General features: G+C 54.7%; 1 protein-coding gene across 26 annotated transcripts in view; it reads left to right on the forward strand.

The window, feature by feature from the left end:
• MAPT (microtubule associated protein tau) overlaps positions 1 to 26587 on the forward strand; it is a 66781-nt gene that overhangs the window by 19620 nt on the left and 20574 nt on the right. For 14 of the 26 annotated variants that reach the window (XM_068166448.1, XM_068166447.1, XM_068166436.1 and 11 more), the window contains exons 2-8: positions 11888 to 11970; positions 13255 to 13341; positions 14696 to 14782; positions 17040 to 17105; positions 20313 to 21197; positions 24237 to 24283; positions 25657 to 25836. In XM_068166448.1, the coding sequence (XP_068022549.1) occupies positions 11925 to 11970; positions 13255 to 13341; positions 14696 to 14782; positions 17040 to 17105; positions 20313 to 21197; positions 24237 to 24283; positions 25657 to 25836 (1398 nt within the window). In that variant the 5' untranslated portion in view covers positions 11888 to 11924. The remainder of the gene's footprint in view (positions 1 to 11887; positions 11971 to 13254; positions 13342 to 14695; positions 14783 to 17039; positions 17106 to 20312; positions 21198 to 24236; positions 24284 to 25656; positions 25837 to 26587) is intronic. The other 12 variants (XM_068166452.1, XM_068166454.1, XM_068166458.1 and 9 more) reach the window with 8 other exon arrangements.

Here is a 26587-nt window from a genome sequence, read left to right on the forward strand (position 1 = left end):
TGCCGTGTAAGCCCTACTGATCAGAGCTTTAATCTAGCTACAGTTAGTGACTTAGAGACAGCCTGATCTTAGCAGGGTGGTCAGATAAGCCAGGCACAAAGTGAAAAAGGAAGGTAAGAAGGGGTAGGAGATGGAGGAAGGGAGACACCAACACTGCTGCAGGTTGACACAGAGGTGCACAGGGTGAACGTGGAGCTTGGCTGTCTTGATGTCTCCATAGTGGCCCTGAGCAGCTTCCTCTGATTGCTCTCCTCAAGGGCTGCTCCACAGAGCCCTGCCTGAAGGAGAGCAGCACAGCTGGGAGCATGCAGGCTGTGGTGGCTGTAGGAGCCTGGCTTCCACTCTGCTTTGACCCCAGCCTGCTCCCTGACAAGCCTGAAGCCTCTTCACCTCCGTTCCCCATGCAGGGAAGGTGGAAATGATGATGCCACTGGCAAACCACCACATGCTTCTGTCAACAGCGAGTGATCTAAGGTGTGAGGTTAATATTCCTGCACTGCAAAGCACTTTGTATTGCCTGGAGTGATTGCCAGCACCTCGTTCCTGGAAGGGGCCAGATCTTTGGTGCTCTCTCATTTGGGCAGAGAAGAGACAGGGAGGTAGAAGCATTTCCCACCTCCTGAGTCCAGCTTCTTTGGCATCTCAGGCCATGGGCTGGAGTTGTGTGTTGGCTAATCTGGACTCCTAATTGCCACCCAGCATGGAGGCAGCTGCTGAGCTGGGCCTAAGCTGATTTGGGCTGGCAAATTCTGTTAGTGTAATTCTCAGGAGCACAGAGGAACGTGTCAGCACGAGAGCATCCCTTGGCTTTGCTCTGGCTGCAAGCATGCCCCAGAGACCTCTGCCAGCTGGTGACCCCAGCAGCTAGCGTGCAGAGCTCTGGGCTGGGGAGGGCTTGGATTTACTGCGGGCTCCCTGAGCTCTTGTGTCTTTGAGCCCAGCTTTTCTGTTCCCTTTTGATGCTGCTTGTACAGAATCAGGGCTTCTCATTCCTTGGGGCTTCCTTGCCCTGTCACCACCCTCACCTTTCCCCATCTCCATGCCATCAGCTGCTGTGGGAGTCACTGATTCCCCAATCTCAGCAACCTTTGGGTCCCAAATGAGTGTGAATGAAGCCAATGTGACCACCCTTGCTGTGGTGATGCCTCAAAGCTCTTCTGCTGTGAACCCAAACCCATCTCAGCCCTTAGAGAAAGGTGTCCCCAGCTCCAGCCCCCACCAAGGAGTCAGTTTAACTATAGCATGGAAACAACCCCATGAAGAAAGGTGCATTTTTGAGGCTTTCTTCTGAGGCTCTTTATTTTGCATCTCCTTCCTGTTGGTCTGTTCTGTCCTTGAACCTGAAGGAGGTTTTTCTAGCCTCTTGAGTAGACAACTTGAAACTCCACACAGTTCCTCAGCTGGCTGCATATAGGCAGTGCCTGCCATCAGTGAGCTCTCCATCCACATTCCTTCCTCTGTCAGCTTCTGGGAAAAGCAGTGCTTGGAGAAGCACACAAAGGAGATGAAAAGCAAGTTGCTCATGAATTATGAAGAGCCTTTCAGGCTGATGTTGTTTCACAGGGCTGTCACTCCATTTTAATTAAGCCATTCAGGTGGAAGGAGGCTTCTGCTTTTGAAAGCCCTGTTGGTGTTTGATCACCTTTCAGAGGTAACACTGAAAGGTGTTTGTTCAGTTTTCATTTGCAAGTCACAAGGGTTGGGTGCTTCCTGCCTGCCCTCACTGATTAAATAACGGAGGAGGAAGGCACTGCCAGGCTGAGCACAGGGCACCACAGCCAAGGGACTCAGGGAATTGCCTGGTTGGGAAAGACTTTGAGGTCACTGCGTCCAGCCACAAGCCAGCATCTCCCTCTTCACAATTAGTTAGACCATGTCCCTAAGCTCCTCATCCAAACCTCTTCTGAACCACTCCAGGGATGGTGACTCCACCACTTCCCTGGGCAGCCTGTTCCAATGCCTCATGACCCCACTGGGAAAGAAATGGCAACTTGGTACCTGGGAGAAGGGGCTGGCCCCCACCTCATTCCAACCTCCTTTTGAAGGAGGTGTAGAGAGCAGTGAGGTCTCCCTTCAGCCTTCACTTCTGCAGGCTGGAGAACCCCAGCTCTCTCGGCTGCTTCTCACAGGGTTTATGCTTAAGACTCCTCCTCAGCCTCATTGTCTTCTGCTGTGAAGAGAGACTGAGACCTGGGGTGGTTCAGTCTACAGAAGAGAAGGATGAAAGAGGATCTGATCCATGTCTATCAATCTGAGGGGTGGGTGTCCAGGTGCAGGTGCCAGGCTGCTTTTGGTGGTGCCCAGTGATAGGATAAGGAACAATAGGTACAAGCTGGAGCACAGGAGGCTCCACCTCAACATGAGGAGAAACTGGTGTTGGAGCCCTGGAGCAGGCTGCCCAGAGAGGCTGTGAAGTCTCCTCTGGAGACATTCCAAACCCACCTGGATGCATTCCTGTGTGCCCTGCCCTGGGCAATCCTGCTCTGGCAGGGGGGGTTGGAGCGGATGGTCTCCGGAGTCCCTTCCAACCCCTGCCATTGCTTCTGTGAGTCTGGAAGTCAGCTGGGTGATCAGCTGAGCATTTTGTGGCTGGTGTGGAGGATGGAAGCTGCTGGGTTGTACCCAGGGATGAGTACTAGAGTGTGGAGCTCCCACAGCTCCTCTCTCTCCTGCTGCTGCCTCTTCCCTTGGCTCTCTTACCAACGTGTGGCTCTTCCCCCCCGCACTCAGCTGCAAACAGATCTGCCAACGCCTGGTTTATTTTGGGCCAGCTCTGTGTGTAAATGGAGCCCATGGCTCCTGGGCTCGTGATCCCTGGATTGCTGCGCCCTTTGGCTCGCTGCAGATCCAGGCTCTCCTGCTGTGAGCAGGGCTGATCCCACGGCGGCTCTCAGGTGGTGCCCCTTCCATCCCTGGGCTGTGGCTGGAGCCCTGTGTGGTGGCGCTGGGCCCAGGGGTGAGTGGGGTGCAGCTGCTGAGCTGCTTCCCTCAGGCAGGCACCGAGGGAGCACTCATCTCCTGGCACCAGAAGGGCAGTGGGGGTGCAGTTTTGTGCCCCTTTGTGAGTGGCAATGATGTCGTCTGGCACAGATGACGCCAGGCTGGGTGCCACCAAGGCACAGCTGTGTGGTCCCTGGCATCTGCTTTCTGCCCCCTCTCAATAGGACACGTTGTTTTCAGCTCTGCTTTTGGTCACCTTTCATTGCCAAGAAGCCTCCTGCCAAGGGATTGAGGCTCTGGGCTGCCCAACTTTGCTTGGGAGCTAAACCTTCCCAGGTGGAGAGTGCTGGAGTGGTCTGCAGGCGGTTAGCCCAACCCCAGCGCTCAGGCTGTGGTCTCCCCAGTGCTGAGTGCAGAGGGATGATCAATTCCCTGCTCCTGCTGGCCACACCATTGCTGACCCAAGCCAGGATGCTCTTGGTCTTCTTGGCTACCTGGGCAAACTGCTGGCTCATCTTCAGCATTTCCCTGCTGGGCAGTTCACAGCCACTCTTCCCCAAGGCTGGAGTGTTGCATGGTGCTGTTGTGACCCAAGTGCAGGACCTGGCATTTGGCCTTGTTGAATCTCCTACAGCTGCCTTTGGCCCATTGATCCAGCCTGCCCAGGTCTCTCTGTGGAGCTTTCCTACCCTCCAGCAGATCAACACTTCCTCCCAGCATCTGCAAAATTACTGAGGGTGCCCTTGAGGGCTTCCAGATCAGTGATAAAGACATTGAAGAGAACTGGCCCCAGTGCTGAGCCCTGGGAGCACCACAGCAGCTCCCTGGTTCTGCCTCCTCTGCTCATCTTGCCGGAGCTGCAAGTTCATCTTTGTTCATCCCACTTTGCACAGACCTTCCCTGTTCTCCCTTCCTCTTTATGGAGTGCTGTTGGTAGCTGATCTTACAGTTCCTCTTGGAAGAAAGGTGCAGCAGTTGCTTGGTTTGGACCAGTTTCCAGGGGTGGGTTGTGCTGGGGTGGGAGATTGCCATGGATTGAGCAGTTGGCTTTACTCAAAGCAGTGCTACCCTAGCTGGGCTTCTGCTATAGCTTCCCTTCTGCTCACAGGCCAGGCCAAGCCATCTCAGTGATGCCTTCAAGCCTAGCAAGCTGCTTAGAAAATGATGTGCAGGCTGGGCAGTGAGAGAAGAGCTATGCTCTCACTTCTGGCTTGGCTCTCCTGGGCATGAGTGCAGGACAGTGCCATGGATGTGGCTGGGGTGGCTCAACTCATTCTTGTTGCATCTTGCAGCTGAAGCAAGGTCAGGCTGGCACCTTGTGGGTGTTGGAGAAAAGGAGCTGTGGGGAACCATCACATAAAGCTTTCCTGTCAGGTCCCTGCAGCCTCCTGTGAGAGGAGGGATGCTGCTGTCAGGATCCTTGCCAAACTCCACAAGGAAAACTGTATTTGTTTCCTCTCTAAGTGTCTTGTGGCCCTTGAGCTGAGTAATAGCTCTCACTTCCTGACCTGAACCTCAGTGCTGTCGATGGCTGTTAAGGGTTGGCATCATTTCACTTAAGGCTCTTCGTTACTGGACATACTTTGGGGCTGTAAATTGCTGCCTTGGCTTTTAGCCCCTAACACTTTGTACACCACAGGCCTGCAAGGGACTGTTCTGGAGCCTGGTTCAGCCACCAAATGCTGTTCAAATGCTGTCAGGGCTGCTCATGGTTACCACAGTGTTGCTCTTAGCTGGGTCATGAGGTGCATCCGGAGCTGATCAATGGTCTGAATGCCACAGGGCACCCTGCCCTGCCCTGCTGATGGACCATGCACACCTTCAGCCCACCATGGGGACAGCACATTGGAGGATTTTCTCTTCTCCTTCTAGGTTATGCCAGTCTGAGGGTGGGCATGGCAACATTCAGCTAGTTGGAGGCCACTGGTTGTAATCCTTTGTCGCTGAGGAAGCAGCTCCAAGCCTGGCAGTGGAATATGCCACATGCCAGCCTGCATCTCATCTAGCTGGTGAGAATGGCAAAGCAATTGCAGGTGTGGCAGATGCCCAGGATGTCACCAGTTAAGCTCAGCTCCCAGGCAAGCTGGGTTTGTAGAATTACAGAATCAGAGCATTGTTTGGGCTGGAGAAGACCTTTAGGATCATTGAGTGCAAGGTTAAGCCAGCACTGACCAGCTCCCTGCTAAACCATGGCCCTCAGCACCACATCTCCATGGCTTGGAAACCCTTCCAGGGATGGGGTCTCCACCACTGCCCTGGGCAGCCTGTTCCAGGGCTTGACAACTCTTTTGAAGAAGAAATTCTTGCTCATGTCCAACTAAACCTCCCCTGGCACAGCTCCAGGCCATTTCCTCTCTGCCTGTCAATTGCTGCTTGTGAAAAGAGACCAACCTCCACCTAGACCCAGCCTCCTCTCAGGGAGTTGTAGACAGTGAGGTGGTCTCCCCTGAGCCTTCTTTCCTCCAGGCTGAACACCCCCAGCTCCCTCAGCTGCTTCTGCCCAGCCCTGTTCTCCAGACCCTTCCCCAGCTGTGTTGCATTTCTCTGGACCTGCTCCAGCCCCTCAATGTCCTCCTTGTAGTGATGGCCCCAAAACTGAGCCCAGCACTGAAGGTGCAGCCTCACAGTGCCCAGCACAGGAGGGCAGTCACCTCTCTGGTCCTGCTGGCCACACTGATGCAACTGTACCAAATTCTGCCCAGGACCCTACCTGGGTTGCACACCCAGAGGTACTGCTGGGCTGAGGAGGGGAACAGCCTCTTCTCCCTGGTGGCAAGTGACAGGACTAGAGGAAATGGCTACAAGCTGTGCCAGGAGAGGTTCAGGCTGGATGTTAGGAAGCATCTCCTCCTGAAAGGGCTCTCAGACATTGCAGTGGTCTGCCCAGGGCAGTGCTGGAGTCACCGTCCCTGGAGGTGGTCGAGCAGCCTGTGGAGCTGGCACTCAGGGACATGGTTTAGTGTTGAGTCAAGGGTTGGACTGGGTGGGCTTGAAGGTCTCTTCCAACCAAAGGTGATTCTGGGAAGTGAAGCCTCTTCCTCCTGCTCCTGGCAACAAGAACCTTGCTCCCCCCGACCCCTACCTGCCCTCCTCCTGTGCCTCCCTGCGCCGGGTAGGGCTGAGAGGCAGCTCTGGAGAAGGGAGCTTGGGAAGAGCTGTTAATGATGGGATCTAGGCTGCTGCTTTTCAGATAGTGTGCCTGGTGGAGAAGAACAGTGCTGCTGGAGGTGGATAAGATTCTTGGGAGGGAGGGCTGCTGCCTTATCTGTCGCACGGAGGGCGCTGGCGGAGTTTATCTCTCTGCAGCTCTCCCTGCTGCAGTTACTCAGTTCTGAGCCTTTGCTTCAAGGTGGGGTTGAGGGTTTCCCCCCACCCCTCTGCCTTTACTGTTATCTTTTCCCCCAAGAGGGATTTCCCCCTTCCCCCACTGGAAAAGCAAGAACCCCACCCCCCCAAACCCGAGCATTATCTTCCTAGGCTCCTTCAGAATTCAGAGCAGTTTTCTCCAGCACACAAATTTCAGAGCCATCTCTCTTTGAAGAAGCTTCATCTGAAATGTGCAATTTTAATGAGGCTTCAATTTGCTTCCCTCTAACATGAATTTGTTCCATGAGTGAAAAGCCAAAGCAAAGCTGAGGCTTTCCCTCCAGAACAAGAAGAGCTTTGGCACGTAGGCAGTTTCAGATCTGCTGCTGGGTTTCAACAGGAGGCTTCTGTGCCCAGCCTGTGTGGTTGTAGTGAGCAGTGTGGTGGTTGTGCCCCCAGCCTGTGTGGTTGTAGTGAGCAGTGTGCTGGTTGTGCCCCCAGCCTGTGTGGTTGTAGTGAGCAGTGTGGTGGTTGTGCCCCCAGCCTGTGTGGTTGTAGTGAGCAGAGTGCTGGTTGTGTGCAGTGTACAACCTGTGTGGTTGTAGTGAGCAGTGTGCTGGTTGTGCCCCCAGCCTGTGTGGTTGTAGTGAGCAGTGTGGTGGTTGTGCCCCCAGCCTGTGTGGTTGTAGTGAGCAGTGTGGTGGTTGTGCCCCCAGCCTGTGTGGTTGTAGTGAGCAGTGTGGTGGTTGTGTGCAGTGTACAACCTGTGTGGTTGTAGTGAGCAGTGTGCTGGTTGTGCCCCCAGTCTGTGTGGTTGTAGTGAGCAGAGTGCTGGTTGTGTCCCCAGCCTGTGTGGTTGTAGTGAGCAGAGTGCTGGTTGTGTCCCCAGCCTGTGTGGTTGTAGTGAGCAGTGTGCTGGTTGTGCCCCCAGCCTGTGTGGTTGTAGTGAGCAGAGCGCTGGTTGTGCCCCCAGCCTGTGTGGGTTTCAGGGAGCAGTGTGGTGGCTGTGCCCCCAGCCTGTGTGGTTGTAGTGAGCAGTGTGCTGGTTGTGCCCCCAGCCTGTGTGGGTTTTACCTGTGCTGGATTCTATGACCCTGCTCTGGCAGGGGGCTTGGACTCAATGATCTCTGGAGATCCTTTCCAACCCTCACATCCTGTGACCCTAAGATGCTCAACAGATGGAAAGAAGGAGAGAATGAAGTTCAGCATCCATTGGAGGGGCATGAAATGCCTGCAGAGACGATGGTCCTGGTGAATTGGATTATAGGTCAGGGACTGGCACAGGCTGCCCAGGGAGGTGGTGGAGTCCCCATCCCTGGAGGTGTTCAGGAAACCTGTGCCCATGGCACTTGGGGATGTGTTTAATGGCCATGGGGGTGTTGGGTTGGGGGTTGGACTGGAGGATCTTAGAGAGCTTTTCCAACCAAGCCAATTCTCTGATTCCATCTCCTGTGTGTTCTAGGTCCTGCTGGGAGAGCTTTGTGGTGCAGAGGCAATGGTGGTGGCAGCTCACTGTCAGCCACCTAAGCATTTGGGTTTATTTATTTGTTCATCAGCTGCTGATGAGATTTCATCAGCATCATTGTGCTGGGCTTAAATCTCAGCCCTGCCAGCCTGGCAGGGAGGGCAAGCTGCAGGAAGAGAGCAGTGAGGAGAGACCTCATTGCTCTCTATCTACAACTGCCTAAAAAACCAGCTGTAGTGAGGGTGGGGTTGGTCTCCTCTCCCTAGGTGATGGAATGAGAAGTAGTTTGAGAGTCATGGAATGGTCTGGCTTGGAAGGGACCTCCAAAGGTGATCTAGTCCAACCCCCAAACAGCCTGAAATTGCACCATGGAGGTTTAGGTTGGACATGAGGACCACTTCCTTCCTGCAAGAATCAGGGATTGGAAGAGGCTGCCCAGGGAGGTGGTGGAGTCCCCATCCCTGGAGGTGTTCAAGAAACCTGTGCCCCTGGCACTTGGGGCCATGGTTTGGTGGCCATGGTGGTGCTGGGTTGATGCTTGGACTGGATGAGCTTAGAGAGCTTTTCCAGCCCCCCAAACCTCTGTGGTCCTGTGATTCTCTGAATGCTGCACGGGACAGGCAGCGCTCATCAGAAAGGCATCTGGTGAGTGGGCATTTCCTCAGCTGAAAGCAAGATGCTGCAACATCCATGTGGGAGCTGGATTCCCCTCCCTGCCCCTTGCCTGCTGCTGGTTTGGAGGGGTTTTTGTCCTTCTCCACCACTGGCTGCTACGTGCAGGTTGGTGCTGCTCCTCTGCCTGCCACCTTGCAGACGTGGTGAGAAGACAGAGCTGTGCTGCATCTGTGCACCCTGGGATAGGCCAAGGGGCAATGGAGATGAACTGCAGCACAGGAGGTTCCACCTCAGCATGAGGAGGAACTTCTTCACTGTGAGGGTCACAGAGCCCTGGAGCAGGCTGCCCAGGGAGGTTGTGGAGTCTCCTTCTCTGGAGGCTTTCCAGCCCCATCTGCATGTGTTCTGTGTGACCTGTGCTGGATCCTGTGGTGCTGCTCTGGCAGGGGGGGTTGGACTGGATGATCTTCAGAGGTCCCTTCCAACCCCTAACATCCTGTGATCTTCTGGGAGCTGCTTCTGCTCTGTGCAGCAAAATGGGCAGCAGCAGTGAGTTGTTTCCCTCCCTCCCTCAAAATCACTGTGTCTGAATTAAGAAACATCCTGGGTGTTGTGCAAGCTGCAGCCAGCCTCTTTAGGTGCTCTCAGGGTCCTGTTCAGTGGTTTCCTGATGGGTGATTGTGGCTTTTGGTGGTGCTTTCCCCTCACCCCCACCCCGCCTTGGAATAGGAAAAAGCAGCGCTCTCTTGTCTCTGAAAAATGAATGGCTGCATCCTCCCGAGCCCACCTCCGAGATGGCTGAATCCTGCTGCGTGTGGAGCTCCGAGGAGCAGGGGCTGCCCCTGCCTGGCTGTGAGCAGCACAGCATTAGAAGCTTCACTTGCCAAGCTCAGGAGCTAGCGCGGTGGTCAGCGCCCGAGTGGGGCTGGCCCTGGCAGGTCAGTGAGGCTGCAGTCAGCCCCAGCCCCAGCAGCAGCCTTTGCTGAATCACTGCCTGCTGCTGCTGTGCCAGGCTGGGAGGGATGCTGAGTGCTCTATTCAGAGGTCTTTGGCCGTGTCAGATGCTGTCTATGGAGCCATGTGGTATGTGAGCTCGCTGGTTGTCAGCTTAGGAGTCCTCCCTGGATGGTGTCCCAGGAAAAGTCTTGTCCAGAGGCTAGGAAGGACTAAGTCACAGAGTCACAGAATCGCTTTAAAGATCATCGAGTCCAACCATGAAGCCAGCACTGCCAGGGCACCACTAACCCATGGCCCTCAGCACCACATCTGCACATCTTTTCCTTCCCTCCAGAGGTGGTGGAGATCTTTCCAGGGAGATCTTTCCAGGGAGGGAGGCTGGGGGAGACACTAATTGCTCTTCTCCAAGGATCAGGTGGGAGGGAAAGAGAGGGGGAGGCAGAGTAAGAAAAGCCAGTGTGAGCCTCGTTTCAATCCAGCCCAGCAGATCTGTCAGTGCTTTGCCTCTGGCTCTGTGGCTGGGAAGCAAAGATGACAAAATCTGAGGATGTTGCATGACCTGGACTGGGCTGGGTGGACTCTCAGGCTCCACCAGCTGCGAGTGGGATGGGAACTGCTTCTCCTGTTCAGCTTTGCTTACCAGCAGGCAGGGGAAGCATTGCTCTGTGTGTGCCCTTGGGGCAGAGAGGTCTCTTCTCTGCACACGTGGAGGCTCATGAGCAGCACTTGGTGTGGCATTTAACACTCCCTTTCGTGCCCAAGTGCCCTTTGTGGCCTCTTCACTAGGCTAACATTATGTCTTAGTGTTCCAGTGCTAAGTGGACCTGTAAATAATATCAGTCAGTGGCCAGATGAGACCAATCAATATGATCCTTTGAGCTCTGGGAGGAGGAGGAGGGCAGCCAGATGGCCAAATAATTCAGGCCCCTCTATTTTTGGGGGGGCAAAAAAGAAATAGGTACTTAATGATTTCCTATTTAAAACCTCCTTCCCCCCCCTCCCCCTTTTATGGCTGATTTCCTTCCAGAACAAGCTCTCATATTTACCTTGGTCCAATTTCTCACCTGGCTTTGGAGCTGTCTAAGGTAGGAAGGAAACTGCGCTGCGGTCATCTTGCCAAGGCTTAGAGAAGAGAAGCTGGGGGAGAGCTCTGGCTCCTAGCACCCGGAGTTTCTCTGGGGTGGTTCCATACAGCCAGTGAATTTATTGCCGGTAAACAGAACCCGCAGGGGTTTGCTTCCCTGCTGCTGGTAACCCGAGCTCCGTGGCTGGGTTTGTTCACTGCCGAGTGATTAGGCTAATAGGTGGCTGTTAATCACTGCCGATAGCTGTGCTTGTAGCGGCAGCTATTAGGGAGGCAGCTAAGAGCCATCTCTGTCCGAGGGGAGGAAACGCAGCCCCTGCTCCGCAGAAGGGGATGATGCTTGCTGGCAGCTTCATTTCCTTTTGCAGATAAAGGCACATTAGTGAACTCATTCTGTGCTGCAGCGTTTTCCTCCTCCCACTCCAGTGTCCAGCCCCAGCTCCAGGCTGGATTTTGCTGCAACAACCCCGGGCAGTGCTACAGGCTGGGGCTGGAGTGGCTGGAGAGCAGCCAGGAAAGAAAAGGACCTGGGGATACTGGTGGACAGCAGCTGAACATGAGCCAGCAGTGTGCCCAGGTGGCCAAGAAGGCCAAGGGCATCCTGGCCTGCATCAGGAACAGTGTGGCCAGCAGGAGCAGGGAGGTCATTCTGCCCCTGTACACTGCACTGGTTAGGCCACACCTTGAGTCCTATGTCCAGTTCTGGGCTCCTCAGGTTAGGTCCTTGGTTCACAGTGTCCTCCCTACTCTAGTCATGAGGTCTGTGGTGACAGGTTGGACTCGATGATCTTTGAGGTCTCTTCCAACCTTAGTGATACTGAGAGCTGTAACTATTTGCTCCTTTATGTAGTTTTTTATGCTCTTTCCTATATTTCTTTTCATATGTGTTTATATTTCTCATGTTTTCCTCTGGGCTCCTCCCCACAGGTGAATTTTCCTGTCCTCCAGGTGTGGATTGCTGTGACCTCCTGTGCTTGGAGCTTGGCACAGCTCTGTTCAAGACTGGTGTCTGGCTGGGCCAGCCCTCTTAGATCCCAGTTTGGCATCTTAGCACTCTCTTCCTGCTGTCCTCTCCCACTTTGGCTGGTCCAAGCCATGTTCCTGGTGGGTTTGGAGGCACTGGGGTTAGATGTTTCAGCACTGGTGTGAAACCCTGTAGGTACCACGCACCTCGAGCTTTGACCTTCCCTGAGGACACTGCTGAGATTTCAGGGCTCATCAGACACAGGGAACAAGTCAGACACCTTCTTGTAGTGACTGAAAAGATGGTTAGATGTTGCTGGCTGTGCTTGGCTGATGGCTTGCAGTAGGACATCATCTTAGAGCTCTTTTCCAACCAAACAAATTCTATGATCCTATGATTTAGTGCTCCTGGAAAGTGGTGACACAGCAGAGCTGTCTGCTGGGGCCACAGGAGGGAGCACAGCAGCAGCAGCAGAGCTGCAGGTGAGGGCTGTTGTGTCAGGCTGTTGTGTCAGGCTGTTTTGCTCAGGGCTGTCTGTCCTTCCTCTCCTCCTCAGGTAACTTGGCTGAGAGACAGTGGAGCAGCGTCAGGACATGATGGAGGACCACGCAGCTACCCAGGAGAAGCACATCCCATCAGGTGAGAGGGTGTGAAGGACCTGCCCTGTTCATTGCTGGGAGAAGAATGACCTAATTGTGGATGGAGAGCAGGGCCAGCCTGTGAGGGCTCCTTGGAAGAGAGCATCTGTCTGTCTGGAAGCCTACTGTGGCTCAGCTGGCTGCAGCCAGCCAACAGGAGGTAGCCCACAAGACACTCTGAGGCTCACAGCTGTAGGAGAAGGCAGAACAACCTCTAGTACCCAGAGCAGTGAGGGTCTTCTTGCTGCAGCTTTGCAAGTGTGTGTTTGTGTGCTCACTCCCCAGTTTGCTGTAAGAACTGAGCACTGCTTTTGTTTGGAGACTCAGCTCACGGGGGCTGCTTGCTGCCTGCTTTTCTCACCTGCACAGGGAAATGGGAGGGAACTGGCAGAGAGCTCTGGGAGTGGAGGCCATGCTCCATACTTTAGACCTGCATTTCTCAAGAAGCCTTTTCCTTTCTCATTCCACCACGCTCCACAGCTGAGCTTGGAAACCCACCTAACACCAGCAGCCCTGGGGGGGGACTCACTCCTGGCTATGCTCCATCTAAACATCATCTTAATTTTCTGTTCTTGAGGTGCTTTGGACACAGCTTAGCCCAGATAAATGGCTTGTCTCTGTCCTGGAGAGAATCCATAGCATCCATTCATCCCAGGCTCTGCAGTGCATTTCAGTCTGGTAGCTCCTCTCAGCTTGTATCCTCAGCTTCACACATCACAAGCTCCCAGGGATTTTACTTATGTTGCTTTGGATCTTCTTTTCCAACTCATTTCCTCCAGTTCTCATAATTTTATTTGCCCACAATCCTTGCAGAGAGGAGACTTGTGCCTCTTGCCCTGCTCTTCCAAAAGATGACTTTGGCAGCCCAGCTTTTCCTTGTGTGCTGCACTGAGCCCTTCTCAAAGCCCCTGCTGCTTCACAGCGATTCGACCTGACTCATCAGGGAAGCTTTCAGCAGCCTGCTCCGAGAGGGAGGCTAAAGGCTCCAGAAGTGGCAAGAGAGGACAACAGTGGCTCAGAAGCTGCACATCTTTTCTGCTGATGTTGTGCTAAGATCTCCCCCCCTGCCTGTGCCATGCTTTTGCTGTTTCCAGCTGCCCAGTCCCCTGGGCTTTCCTCTGGCTGGTGGCTTCCTGCTCGTTCCCCTGGTGCTTTTGGTTGGCATTCCCACGCTTTGCTTTGCTTGTTAGTTGCAGGTGGCCAGTTCCCTTGCTGCTGTGGATCTGGGCAGTCAGAGCTGGTGACTCACAGGGCCTTGTTCTCTAAGCATTTGACTGTTTTCCAGGCTATCCCCTTCAGATACCAGTCGATGATGGATCGGATGAGCCTGTTTCTGAAACATCTGACGCTAAGAGCACCCCAACTACGGAAGGTGGGAGCTCTTTGACTTACTGCTTGCAAACCATGATGGACTGGGGGCGTGCTAAACCTTGCCTCACCCTGGTGGGGTTCCTCAGGAAGAGTGTCTTGCACTCCTGGACAAACACTCTTCACTGGTCTCATCACAAGTGACCTTTCCCGCTCTGCGGAACGAGACAATGAGCTTTGAGAGGTGGACAGGGAGTTGGAAGGGAAGAGGAGGTGAAGTGTTTGTTAGAGTCCAGGAAGTTGCTTGTGCTTTGTTTCCTTTTTAGACAGGTCCCTTGAGCTCAGCACAGCCAAGAGCAGTCCCCAAAGCTGTCTGCTCCCAAGGCCAGAGGTTTGCAGCGTTGTGCTCCTCCCAAGATCCTAACGGCACATCCCGGTCACTGGGTTCCCTTGCAGAGATAGCAGCAACCTTGTAGCTCTTTTTTAGCCCCCTCTGTATTTACCTGGCCATCAGCACAGCAAGATCCCTGCTGGAATGATGAGATGGGCAGAATCTATGCATGAGCCACACTCTGTGCTGATGGAAAGGCCACATTGGCAGGACTCAGGGCACGTCTGTGATGCTCCAGAGTGTTGTCTGAAGGCCATCTTTGGAGAAAGAATCTTCATTCCAAAGTGGTCTGGAGGCTTTGGTTCTCTGTTTTAATTAACTGCACTTCTGGTGCTCCTCTGGCTGCTTGAATCCCAAGTATCTCCCTCTTGGAGACTTCAGGTAAAGGTTTGCAAGCTGTCTCTATAAGAAAGGTGGACAGAGCTGCTGAGCAGTTCCAGCCCTGCCCTGCAGAGCTGTGGCCTGAGATTGTCTGTGCAGAGGCTCTGTATGAGGCTCAAGAAATCAGTATGTAAAGCCAGCCTGGTGCAGAAGGGGATCTTGTTCCCCTTCCCAGCTGGACTGGCACTGTCATGCCAAGCAGAAGTCCCTCTGGTAGCTGGAGCCAGGTGTCTGTCTCGGTGCTGCCCAGCGAGCGATGCAGCTGTGCTGCTCAGATGGTTCTTGGAGGGATCTGCTGGGAGCTGTCCTGCTCCAGACCAGTGATGTCCCCATGCAGATGGCATCACCACGCACTCAGCTCAGTGGCTGCCTTTAGCTGTGTGTTTCCAGAGTGGTTTAGGTGAAGCCTCCAGCTGTGTGAGGAGTGTGCTGGAGCCGTGTGCTTGGTGCGGCAGAGGGCACAGCTCCTGGCGTCCCTGCGCTGCTGGCTTTGCCCTGTCCTGCTCAGGTGTCTCCCTGCACAAGCACTGGCTGAAGGGAGGGTGCCAGGTGCTTTTCTGAGCAAAACCTTCTTCAGGCACGTCCTGGGGCCCCCCTGCAGGGTTTTGCCACTGGTGGGCTGTGTGAAAGCTGCGTTGTTTTTCAGATGCCACAGCACCTTTAGTGGAGGAAGGAGACCACGAGGATCAGGGTGGTGTGGAACAGCACGGGGAGATCCCAGAAGGAACCACAGGTGAGGGAGACCAAGGTGCAGCTTCATCTCTTGATGCAGCCAGAGAGGAGAGCTGGACTGGTTAGTGCTCAAAAGCTACACTGCAGAACCTCTTGCAGGTGCTTTGCTCCTGACACCTGCTTCTTGCTTCCCCATGGTCTGCAGAAATAATTCACAGATGCATAGAATGGGTTTGGCTTGGAAGGGACCTTGAAGATCATCCAGTTCCAAACCCCCTGCCATGGGCAGGGACACCTCCCAGCAGCCCAGGTTGCTCAAGGTCTCATCCAGCCTGGCCTTGAACACCTCCAGGGAGGGGACAGCCACAGCCTTCCTGGGCAACCTGTGCCAGAGTCTCCCCACCCTCACTGGAAAGGATTTCTTCCTAACCTCCAGTCTAAATCTCCTCTCCTCAAGCTTCAATCCACTCCCTCTCATCCTATCACTACAGGCCCTCACAGAATGTCCCTTCCAGGCTTTCTTGTAGGTCCTTTTCAGGTATTTTCCATCTTGCAGCTGTCCTCTTACCTCCCCCATGCTGGGGGCAACTTGCAGCCTTTGCTTCTCTCTTTCTCAGTTCCACATCTGACAATCTTTCTGTCTGGTGTCTCTGTGGTGGCTTTGCCTCCCACCTGCAGGCTGAGTGCTTACCTCCCATCGTCTGCCCTCTGCCAGCAGCCCTGCTGTGCTGGTGAGGCGAGGTGGTCACCACAGGACCTCGCTGCAGCTGCTGCTTCTCTCCCTGGTGCTCTGGTTCAGCCCAGCCCAGGCAGTTCTCTTGGAAGCCCCAGGTGAAACCAGGCCACTGCAGCACTTCTGTGCCTGCTGGAGCCTTGTAAGGATAATGCAGAGGAAGTCAAGTGGCTAATTCAGCCTGAATGCTCTGTGGGGAATAGTTCTACCTGGGCCTGGTTTGCCAGGGAGGGCTGAGGGTCTTTCAGGGGCAGAGCAAGAAGCTGCAGCACTGCTGTGCATGTCCAAGAGGACAGGAGCTCCTGGGAGAGTCAGCTCTGTGTGTGAAAAGTGAGTCTGTGGCCCCTGTGTGACAGCTGCTGGCTTGTTCTGGAAGCATCAGGCAGGACCTGAGAAGGGTGGTGGGGTGGAAATGGGCTTCTGCCAGTGCCTGGGAACTGAAACAAAGCCAGAGCACAGCCCCTTGGGCAAGCAAATTGTCCTGAATCCAGTCCCTGGGCTGCTGGTGGAGCCCTGAGCTGAAGTGCAGAGTGGTTCTCCTGGCAGCAAGGATGTGCAGTCCTTGCTTCAAGATGTGACTGCAGCAGGGAGCCAGGAAAGCAGCAGTGTGTCCTCAGCTCCTGGGGAGAACAGAGAAAGTTCTGGTTTGACTGTAGAGCTGTGACATGCAAATGGAATGGCAGAATCCCAGCGTGGTGGGGGCTGGAAGGAACCTCTGGAGAGCATCCAGGCCAACCCCCCTGCTAAAGCAGGGCACCCACAGCAGCTTGCCCAGGAGCACAATGGCCAGGGGGGGTTGGAATCTCTCCAGAGGAGACTCCACAACCTCTCTGGGCAGCCTGCTCCAGGGCTCTGTGACCCTCACAGCAGACATTTCTCCTCCTGTTCAGATGGAACCTCCTGGGTTCCAGTTTGTGCCCCTTGTCCTGTCACTGGGCACCACTGAGAAGATTCTGACCCCATCCTCTTGGCCCCCCAACCCTTTAGCTATTGGTCAGCATTGATAAGCTCAAGCTGGTTTGAAAGGAGTCAAATAATAAATGGCAAAACCACCTTCTGATAAGAGTCAAAGCATCATTGCTGTGAAGAAAATCCTGCTGCCTGAAGGTCCCAGCACTCCTGAGAGGTCAGAGCAGTAGATACTTACTGTGTCCAAGAGCCTTGAGCTCACTACAGTGGGCAGGGTAGCAGCCACCAAGGAAGCAGAGCACAGGTAAGAGTTTGGTCATTCATGTGAGTGCTGCTCCTAACATCAGCTCTGTGTGCAGGCAGAAGAGGAGGCACAAATCCAGGAGTTTCCTTAACAGCCTCTTTTCTGCTGCATCTCTGCCTGAAGGAGCTTGTACTAAGCTACTGCCCAGGATGTGCAAGCTGGTGAAATCCTCCTCCAGCCTGGTACAGCACAGGCTGGACAGATCTAGACCCATGGCTGGCCTGGGCTGATTGCCTTTCTGGTACTGCCCTGCTCACAAACCAGCACTGGGCAGCATCAGCAGGGAGGTAAAGCAACCTTCTGGTCAGACACCTGATCTTCATTCTCATTTTGACCATGTCTTTCCCCATTCTTTCTCTGAACTGGGACCAGCTGAAGAAGCAGGGGTAGGAGCCACCCCCAACCTGGAGGACCACGCTGCAGGAGATGCCACTCAAGGTTAGTGAATCATCTGTCCCTGGGTCCAGGTTTTATTGCTGCCCACAGGTGGGACTGGTGGCTGGGAAATTGCCTTCTGTCATGCAAACACTGCACTGCCAGGAGCATTGTGCAGGGCTCCCTCTTCCTGACAGGTCACATGTGCTTTGAGTCTCCCCCAGCACCCTCATGTTGGGAGGCTGCAGCTTTCATGCACCACATCTCTCTCTCAGATGGCTGAAGCCCTGGTGCTTGTTTGTCCCATTGCAAAACAGCCTGGAAAAGGTAAAGGACAGAGCTGGGATGTGCAGATCATGGTTTCATGCAATGGTTTGGCTTGGAAGGGACCTTCAGGATCATCCAGTTCCAACCCATCTGCCATGGGCAGGGACACTTTCCACTAACCCAGATTGCTCAAGGCCTCATCCAGCCTGGCTTTGAGCACCTCCAAGGAGAGGGCATCCACAACCTCCCTGGGCAACCTGTTCCAGTGTCACCACCCTCACTGTAAAGGTTACCCAGGAGGAGCTGCTCAGCAGTTTTGTGCCCTGAGTGTCACACAGCAAGGAGGTGAATTGCTGACCTCTGGTTGCTGTCTTCCCAGTGCAAACCACATCTCAGACCTGCCCACTGAGGCCCTGACTTTAACACCGAGGTTGGTTTTTTCTCCCCTCATCCCAGCCTTAGGGAGTGTGAGTGGCAAAGCCAGGCACGGTGGGCAGGGAGTTGTTTTTCAGCCCATTAGCTGTGTGTCTGCTCAGATGAGCCAAGAAATGAGCCAGGGACCTCTTGGAAAGCCTCTCTTGACCTGATGGAAGATTTCAGGATGGGGTTTTCCTCAAAGCACCCAGCACCAGCTTACCTCTGTTCAGACCCACCCTGGTACTGCTGCCTTGCTAGCACCAGGCCACCACAGCACTATGAAACCCCACAGCACAGCTTCATGAAACCCCATTCTGTGGGGTCCTTGCCTGCAGGGAAGTCCCTCCAGCTGCTTGAGCAGCATCTTTCCTCCTCATGGCTGCATCAGAGCCTTTACAGACATCTGTGCCATTTAAAGCATTAAATAGGTCTTTGCCTTCTCTGCTCAGGGCAGAATTCTTGCTTGGCTTTGCTTTCCACACACATGAGCACAGCTCTGTGCACTCTCCTCCCTGCAGTTAGAACAAAACCTTTTGCTTGCCTCTCTCAGTGCTGCTTGGACTAGCAGCTCTTCTGTATTTAAAACAGTGGCACCAGTACAGGGAGAGAAATCAAGGCTGTTAGCAGGAGGGGGATGAAGTTCTCCCTTCTGCCTGCCCTGGCCAGTCTGGTTCTAGCTGCTGTTTCTCAGCAGATATTCCAGGAGACCTTCCTGTGGTGTGCTGGGATCTTTGCACTGTCAGCTATGGGGACACAGAGCTGGCTGGAGCTCTGCCAGAGCCTGCATGTGACATTTTCTGGGTTCTTCTGTGACTTGTTACCTCTGTGCAAGTGGACTTGTGATCACCTGGTTCCCTTTGGTGTGGAGGAAAACCTGGTGATCGATTCCCACAGCCTTGGATCTCTCCTTACTGGCTGCCTTCCTTTTTCGTGAGGCTGGGATCTGAACGAATGCTCTTGGCAGTGACGATGGAGCATGGTAAAGAGGTCTTCCTTTGGAGTCTCAGGTGAAAGAACATCTTCTGAAGCACAGTTGGTGCATCCTGCCAGGCTTGACCTCGTGCTGCAGAAGCCCTGCAGGTGGTGAAGTGTGGGAGAGCTCTGATGGGGCTGACTGACCTCGTCCCTGCCGCAGTCACTGTCTGTGCTCCTGCTGTTTGTTTGTGTCCAGAACGAAGCAGGACACTCGGCTGGCTGCTGCACAAGCACCTTTCAGATCCCCCTGCTTACAAAAGGTGTTTCTTGAGGCCACATTTCAAACATTTACCCCTCCCAGTTGCTCTTCAACCACCAGTTTGTAGGTCCTCGTGGGGTCATTTCACTTAACCATTATGGTCTCTTAAAACGACATTGAGAGAAGACCACAGCAGCCCCAGCTGCTGCTTTTCTTGTTTCAGTCCTGGTTGTTAACCTGTCAAGGCAACAATCAGAAGCTCAGTACTGAAATGCTCTGATCTAGGCTCTTCATTTTACCCCAGCAGTGCTCAAAAAAAGACCAAAAGACTCTTTGAGGCTGGACAAATCCATGCTAGATGGTTGCACACCTCCTAGGGCAGCTGGCTTCAAAGCAGCTTCCCTGTGTTCAGGGTGAGTTCTCCACTGCTCAGTGCAACTTTGCTTCAGCTGGATGAATTTCTGCCAGAAAAGCTCCAGCTCACCCAGAAATTTGGGCTCATTGCAGTGGTTGTTGGGTCTGTGTCATGCACAAGATCAGCCACAGAACAGAAGTCTCCCTTTTAACTCTTCCTCCCCCCCAAGAAAACAAAGGAAAAAGAGAGATCTGTGTCTCTGTGACTTCAACTCTAGAGGGTTTAACACTTTGGGCTCTGCCCAAACGCTGGCAGCAGTGCTGGAGCTCTCCTCAGCCCAAGTGGGATCCCAAACTGCTGTGGCCATGTGGCTGCAGCCACTTCTTTTTACTTCTAGTCCTTTCCACTGAGGCTGCCTGCTCCTGTGGCTGGTGAGGTACAGAGCAGTGAGGCAGGAGACACAGGAGTGCTCTTCCCCAAGCTTGTGAGCAGTAGAAATGTTCTGGAGAGCAAAGCAGAGATGGTTTGAGCTCTGGGAGGGTGTAACGTGGTGCCTTGATGGTGCCATGTCTGCATGAGGAAGCCCTGCAAGGGAGGGGTTTTGCAAGCCTGTGAAGGAGGGGAGGGTGTCTGGCTGGTTCTGTTCCAGCCCTAGAGGCAGGGAGAGGTGGCCCCTGAGCAGCAAAGCAGTTGTCCAGTGGTGGTGGTAGGTGAGGGAATGGGTGTGCCCTTGGCTTCTGAAAGCTCTGTAGCTACACCAGCTCCTAGAGCTCAGCTGTGGGAGGTGGTGGTTGGATACCCAAACCACCCCCAAAAGCAGCTCCAGGGAGGAGTCTGCGCTGTGGCTGCAGTGCTCCTGATTGCCTTGGGGGTCAGAGCTTCTTCAGGGGCGAAAGCCACCACAGCAGTGAGTCCTCTGCTCGGTGGGGCGATGTGGGACTTGCTTTTCTCCTTGTCCTAAGAGATCCTCAGTCTCTCTTCAGCATGACATGACTGACTTCTTATCTGATGTGCTAATTCTTTGCCCATGCTTCATACCCTGCATCTTCAACTCCAGGGGAGCCAAGCTCTCCACAGCCACAGCCTGGCCCTCAGGAACCTGTGGGAGGTGCAACGCAAAGAGAAAGCCAGCCCCCGAAGCTGGCAGCTGGGCTTCCTCAGCAGCCTCTTCTGGCACATGAAACAAAGGCTACCACAGCAGCTCCCACCCGGATCGAGGTCACCATCCCAATCCCCCTGGATATGTACCAAGGCTCCAGAGCAGCTGAGGGCAGCAGTGAGTTGTGGGATCGTCGAGGCAGAGAAGGCATCGGTGTGGATGCGGCGCTGGGGCGTGGTGTGCACACCGAGGGGCTGGCAGGAGCAGGGGGCACAGGGGACACCCAGGTGGAAGGTGAGCCCTCTCCTTTGTGTGCCAGAGCTCCCTTAAAAGAAGATGTCAGTGGCCAGGAGAGAGATGAGGATCGTGATGTTGATGAAACCTCGGAGCAGAATTTGCTAGCCCCGGTGGGTCAGGTTGGTTCACCGGGACCTGGAGTGGGCTCCAGTCCAGCAACAGCCAAGGAAGCTCTTGAAGAACTTGGCTTTGGAGAAGACAAGTCCAAAGATGTCCTCAGAGACATCCCAAGAGAGGGTGAAACCGACTCACATAAGGTGGGAGAGGACCAAAAGGAGAGGAGACAGCCCCTGAGCGGGGAGGAAGATACAGAGGTCACCCCATCAGAGCCTTCTGAAGTCATGTCCCAACCAGAAGCAGAGCCCAGGGAGGGAGAAGGTTCTGCACCCTTGCAAGAAACAGCTGCTGAGCTAAAAGGTGATGCTGCAGGCAAAGATGCTGCTTTGGGAGAGGCTGTGCCAGACGCAGGAGAACGTCAGAGCCCCAAGAAGAAGCCCTCTGCCCACGCTGCAGCTAAAGCTGCCAGCCGTGTCCCTCTGCTGCAAGGTGTGTGCCCCCCTCTGCCTGCCCTCAGCTCACCCTGCTGGGGGCTTGCTCAGGACAAGGCTGCCTGACCCAGCAGCTTGCTGCCACCTCTCCAGTCCTGCTGCTTTGGGACCGTTGCTGGGAGCCGATGGACGACCTTGGCGCCGCCGCTTCTCCCTCCCTGCCCTTCCCTCTTTACTTTGCTCCTGGGTGTCCTGACCCCAGAGCCTTGTGCTTGGGTTTGGTGTCCCCTTGCATGGTGCTGGCCTGTCCCCAGTTATGTTTTGTTCAGCTGGTTTTGGTTTGGTTTCCTTGGGTCTGTGGGGTGGGTGCCTTAACTCCTGCCTGGCACCTGCCCAGGGAAGGTGGAGACCTGGAGGATGATCTTCTGGCATGTTGGAGTGGGGCTAACCCTGCAGCTTGTTCCAGCAAGACACTGGTTTGCATGTGTCCACTGGCACTCTTGGCTCTCCTCAAGAGGAGGGAGGAGGACAAAGGCAAGTGAGAGCAGGTCTAACCATGGAGAAGGTCCCTCCTTGGTCCTGTTTCTTGTACTGTTCCCTTAAAGATCCACTGCTGAGTGCTGCTGGAGGCAAAGTCTGCAGCTAGCTGGACCTCTCCCCGCTGCATGGCACGTCCCATGCTCTTACATCCTGCCCCAGCACCCCCTCTGGATGGTGTGTGCCTGACTGGTCCAACCTGATGGCTCTACTTGGGGTGCTGGGAGCTGCCTGGGTGTGTGGAGGCCGTGGGTGCATCTAACAGCCTGTGTGTCTGGAGGCTGGGCTGGAAGAGCAGTCAGACCCTGGAGCTGCAGCAATCTCACTCTTAACCCTCTTAGAATCATAGAGTCATGGAATAGTTTGGCTTGGAAGGGACCTTTCAAGCTCATCTAAGTCCAGCCCTTTGGTGTTGGGTGGAGGTCTGACTTCACTGCTGAGTGCACAAGCAACAGGGCAGCTCTTGGAGCTTTTCTCTCTCCAAGAGCTATTCTCCACCTTTGTGGGGCTCACCAGGGGCCCTGTTCAGTTGTGCAGTGAGTTGGTGTCGATAAGGTGAGGCAGGAGCACACACATCAGTACCCAGTGGTGTCTCACCGTGTTCTCCCTCAGCTCCAGCTGTCCAGGGCCTGGCCTGGGGGGATGCTCTGCCTCTCACCCCAATGTCTCAGCCCAAAGGCTGCCTTGGCTGCCTCCCTCAGCCTGGGAACTCTGCTCTTTGCTGCACGAGGCTCGGGAGGAAATTGTTGGTGCAGCTTTTTCCCTTGGAGCTAAAGCTCACAACAGATTTCTCCTCGTTCAGCTACCTGCCAAGCCAAGCAGGGAGCTTCACCCATGTGCTGCAGGGCTTTGGCATGGCTTGCTGCTGCTCACACCAGAGCCTGGAAACCTCGGTGGGCTTGGGGGGTGGGGAGGGAGGCATTGCCTGGAGCCCAGCAGATTCTGCTTCATTAGGAAGGATTTCTTTTCGTTGTTTGATGGTCTTTTCCTTCAGAGACAGAGGCACTCTGGGGCTGTTCTGCTCCAGCCTTGCTCTAGTCCCCAGTCTCACTGGATTTGGGAGGGATAGTGCCACCAGCATCCCCAGGAGTGACTGCTGGGCTGGGTCAGTGCTGGATGAACAATGTTCTTCATAGAATCATAGAACTGAATCCTAGAACTGTCAGGGCTGGAAGGGAGCTCAAGGCTCAGCCAGTTCCATCCCCCCTGCCATGGGCAGGGACACCTCACACCACAGCAGGTTGCTCACAGCCACATCCAGCCTGGCCTCAAAACCCTCCAGGGATGAGGCTTCCACCACCTCCCTGGGCAACCTGTGCCAGTGCCTCACCACCCTCACTGGAAAGAATTTCCTCCTAACCCCAATCTGAATCTCCCCACTTCTAGTTTTGTTCCATTCCCCCCAGTCCTATCACTCCTTGACACCCTAAAAACTCCCTCCCCAGCTTTCTTGTAGCCCCTTTAAGGTGCTGGGAGACCACAATGAGGTCTCCTCAGAGCCTTCTCTTCTCCAGACTGGGCAGCCCCAGCTCCCTCAGGCTGTCTCCATGGCAGAGCAGCTCCAGCCCTCTGCTCAGCCTCGTGGCCCTTCTCTGGACACCTTCCAGCACCCTTCAGAACAGGTTTCCAAAACACTGGGGAGAAGATCAGTGGCTTCTCCTCCCAGATTAGGGAGGAATTAGCTGAAAACAGGGGGTGGGAAGGAGCTTCCTCCCTCTGCCTGATGTAGTCAGTGATGCTGCACTCTGCCATGCTTGTAGGGCAAAGCACTGCACTGCTGGCAGTCACTGTGAGCTTGGTGCAACTCAGAGAATGGCTTGAGGTGGGAGAGACCCCAAAGCTCATCCAGTTCCACCCCCCCTGCCATGGGCAGGGACACCCTCTCACACTAGCCCAGGTTGCTCAAGACCTCATCCAAGCCTGGTCTTAAACACTTCCAGGGATGAGGCATCCACAGCTTCTCTGGGTAAATCAAGTAGGGCAACAGCTAAAACCTTAAGACCCTGCAGAGCCTGACCCAGGTGGAAGCAGCATGTCAGGAGAGAAGGGAATTAACAACAGCCAGGTATAAAGCTGCTGCTCAAGACTAACAGTGCTGAGCAGCTGCTTTCAATGAGATCAACCCAGTGCTGCCAGAATTGGGGCATCCCTCAGCTGCAGCCTTTGTTTGTATGGTTGCTAGGACCAAAGGGGTGTTTTGGAGAGGAGGACTCACGTCTGGGGCTGAAGAGGAGAACTGCTCTGTCCCACAGTGAATGGCTGCTCCTGGGAGACTGAATGCAAGCCCAGGCAGAATGGTCTCCTACAAGCCTTGGTGTGTTGTGTCTGATGACTGCTGCCTGTGCAAGGCATCATCTGTTAACCCAGAGAGAATGTCTCTAGGATGTGGAAATACCTCTGTCACATTTCTAAGAGTAGTGTTTCATTTGAAAGGCAGGGGGGGCAGGAAGATAGAACCTCCCCCTGCAGTTTGCATGTGGCTGCAGTGCAGGCATTGCCCTCTCCCTAGAGCTTCCTGACCATCCCAAGACCTCTCTGACTGTGTCTCTCCATTTGTCAGGACGTGTTGACAAGGAAGGGACTGAAGCTGAGGAAAAGAAACCCAAGGTAAGCAAAGAACCCCCAAAGCCAGAGGTGATAGCACTAAGCTCTTGTCCTGACCCCCTCCCCTGCCCTCCCTGCCTCTGCCTGTGCCCCTTAGGGACCTTCTACCATCATCATCTGGTTTTCCTTCTACCATTACCTTCTGCTTTTCCACCTTGTCTTTCCAAAGTGGTTTTGCTTTTCCTTTCCTCAGCCTGCTTTGGATGGTGCAGTCCCTGGTGAGCTTTGGATGGCAAGGCAGTGAAGCAAATCTAAAGCAGACCCAGGGCTGGGTGAAGGGTTGGTCAGAGAGATCATTTCTCAGCCTGAGACTGGAAAGCAGGCATCTGACCTGACTGGGGCAAACTGGTGTGAAAGCACAGCCACAGCTCTCTTGGGCTGTGCTGAGGACAAGCAGAGTGACAGTGGAAAGAGCAGGGCAAATGAATTAAATACTCCAGGCCTTGCAGATGCTGAGTTCTGAGTGAGGAACAAGTTTAAGAGTGGCTGAATCCCACAAAGTTTAAGGACATCTGTCACACTGCTGGGTTGGAGGAGGTTTAGCTCAGCTGGCTGTTCTCCTGGCCAGGGCCTGGGCAGCAAAGTGGGCAAGCTGCTGGACAGCTCAGTGGGGGGAGAGTTAAAGGTGAGGGCTGGGATTATCTCCCAGCAATGCCCAATCAAGCTGCTTTCTGTGGGGAGGTTTGGCAGGGCTGTCTCAGAGCAGGCATCTGTCAGGATACCAAGCAGTCTGCTGGATAAAACCCAGTGAGCCATTACTGACAGAGCAGCTGGGGAGGGGTTGGGAGCCCTGGGAGCAGCCACTGCAGCTCCCAGAAGTGCTGCTGCTGGTGGTGCTGTTCCTGCAGTGCCTTTGCCAGCAGAGCACAGAGAGCTTGGGAGGATGTCAAGCAGTCCAGGGGGTAAAGGGTGCCACTGGTGTGCAGGGTGGTGGCAGGGGCAGGCTGACACAGGGTGAAACTTGCCCCAAAAAGGGGTTTGGGTGTTGTGCCCCGTGGGGGGAACAGGGCTGAGGGATCCCAGACTTAGCAGTGCAGCCCTGGGTGGCAGCAGAGCCCAGAGCTCTGTGCTGCAGGGTGAGGGCAGTTCCAGCTCCCTCCCAGCCCAGCCCAGGACTGCAGCAGAGCCCAGAGCTCTGTGCTGCAGGGTGAAGGCAGTTCCAGCTCCAGCCCAGGGTTGCAGCAGAGCCCAGAGCTCTGTGCTGCAGGGTGAGGGCAGTTCCAGCTCCCTCCCAGCCCAGCCCCAGCCCAGGACTGCACCTTCCACTCCTGTTGGGTGTCTGATCCCTTTGTGTTTCCCTCCCACACTGATTTCTTTTGTTGTTGTGTTGTTTCTGTTTTGTTTCTTTTGTTCCCATTTTTGTTTCCATGTTTAAGAAATCCTCACCTTGCACTGCCAAACCCCCAGGGGCTAGACCCTCCATCCCCCCCCACCGCAGCACCTCCTGTAGCACAACCCCTCCGAAAGCACCCTCCAGCCCTGCCTCCACCTCTAAACGAGGCTCTTCTGTCACCTCCCGACCTGCCAGTACAGGAACACAAGAGACCAAAGCCCAGGTAAGGAAATGGGATGTGAGAGAGGCAAACCTGCCTCTGGGAGCACCTTGAAGCCCTGCTGACAGGTCTGGCGCTAGGCAGTGCGTGGCTGGCGGTCTCCTTGTGTCCCATTCAGTGGAAGGGGTGGGAGCTGCTTCCCCTGCCGGTGGCTGTGGCTCCAGTTCTGGGGTTTCATAGAATGGTTTGAGTTGGAAGGGACATTAGAGATCATCCAGTTCCACCCCCCCCTGCCATGGACAAGGACACCTCCCACTAGACCCTGTTGCTCCAAGCCTCATCCAGCCTGGTCTTCGCCGTTGCCAGGGGTGAGGTGGCCACAGCTTCTCTGGGCAGCCTGGTCCAGTGTCTCACCTCCCTCATGGTGAAGAACTTCTTCCTAATGTCCAATCTAAGTCTCCCCTGCTCTGGTTTCAAACCATTGCCCCTTGTCCTGTCACCACAGATCCTTCTCCAGACCTTCTATAGCCCACTCCAGGTACTGGAAGGCTGCTCTGAGGTGTCCCTGGAGCCTTCCCTTCTCCAGGCTGAACAGCCCGAACTCTCCCAGCCTGTCGCCCACCTTTGTGGCCCTCCTCTGGACCCTCTCCAACAGTTCCCTGCCCTTTTGCAGGGTGCTCCAGGTGAGGTCTCACAAGGGCAGAGCAGAGGGGCAGAATCACCTCCCTTGACCTGCTGCCCACACTGCTTGGGATGCAGCCCAGGAGAGGGCTGGCAACCCTTTGAGACAACTGAGTGCATCTCATCAGCCTCC

This window comes from Melanerpes formicivorus, unplaced genomic scaffold (genome assembly GCF_026170545.1).
Source record: "Melanerpes formicivorus ecotype bairdi unplaced genomic scaffold, bMelFor1.0.p_v2 SCAF_100, whole genome shotgun sequence".
Classification (NCBI taxonomy): Eukaryota; Metazoa; Chordata; class Aves; order Piciformes; family Picidae; genus Melanerpes; species Melanerpes formicivorus.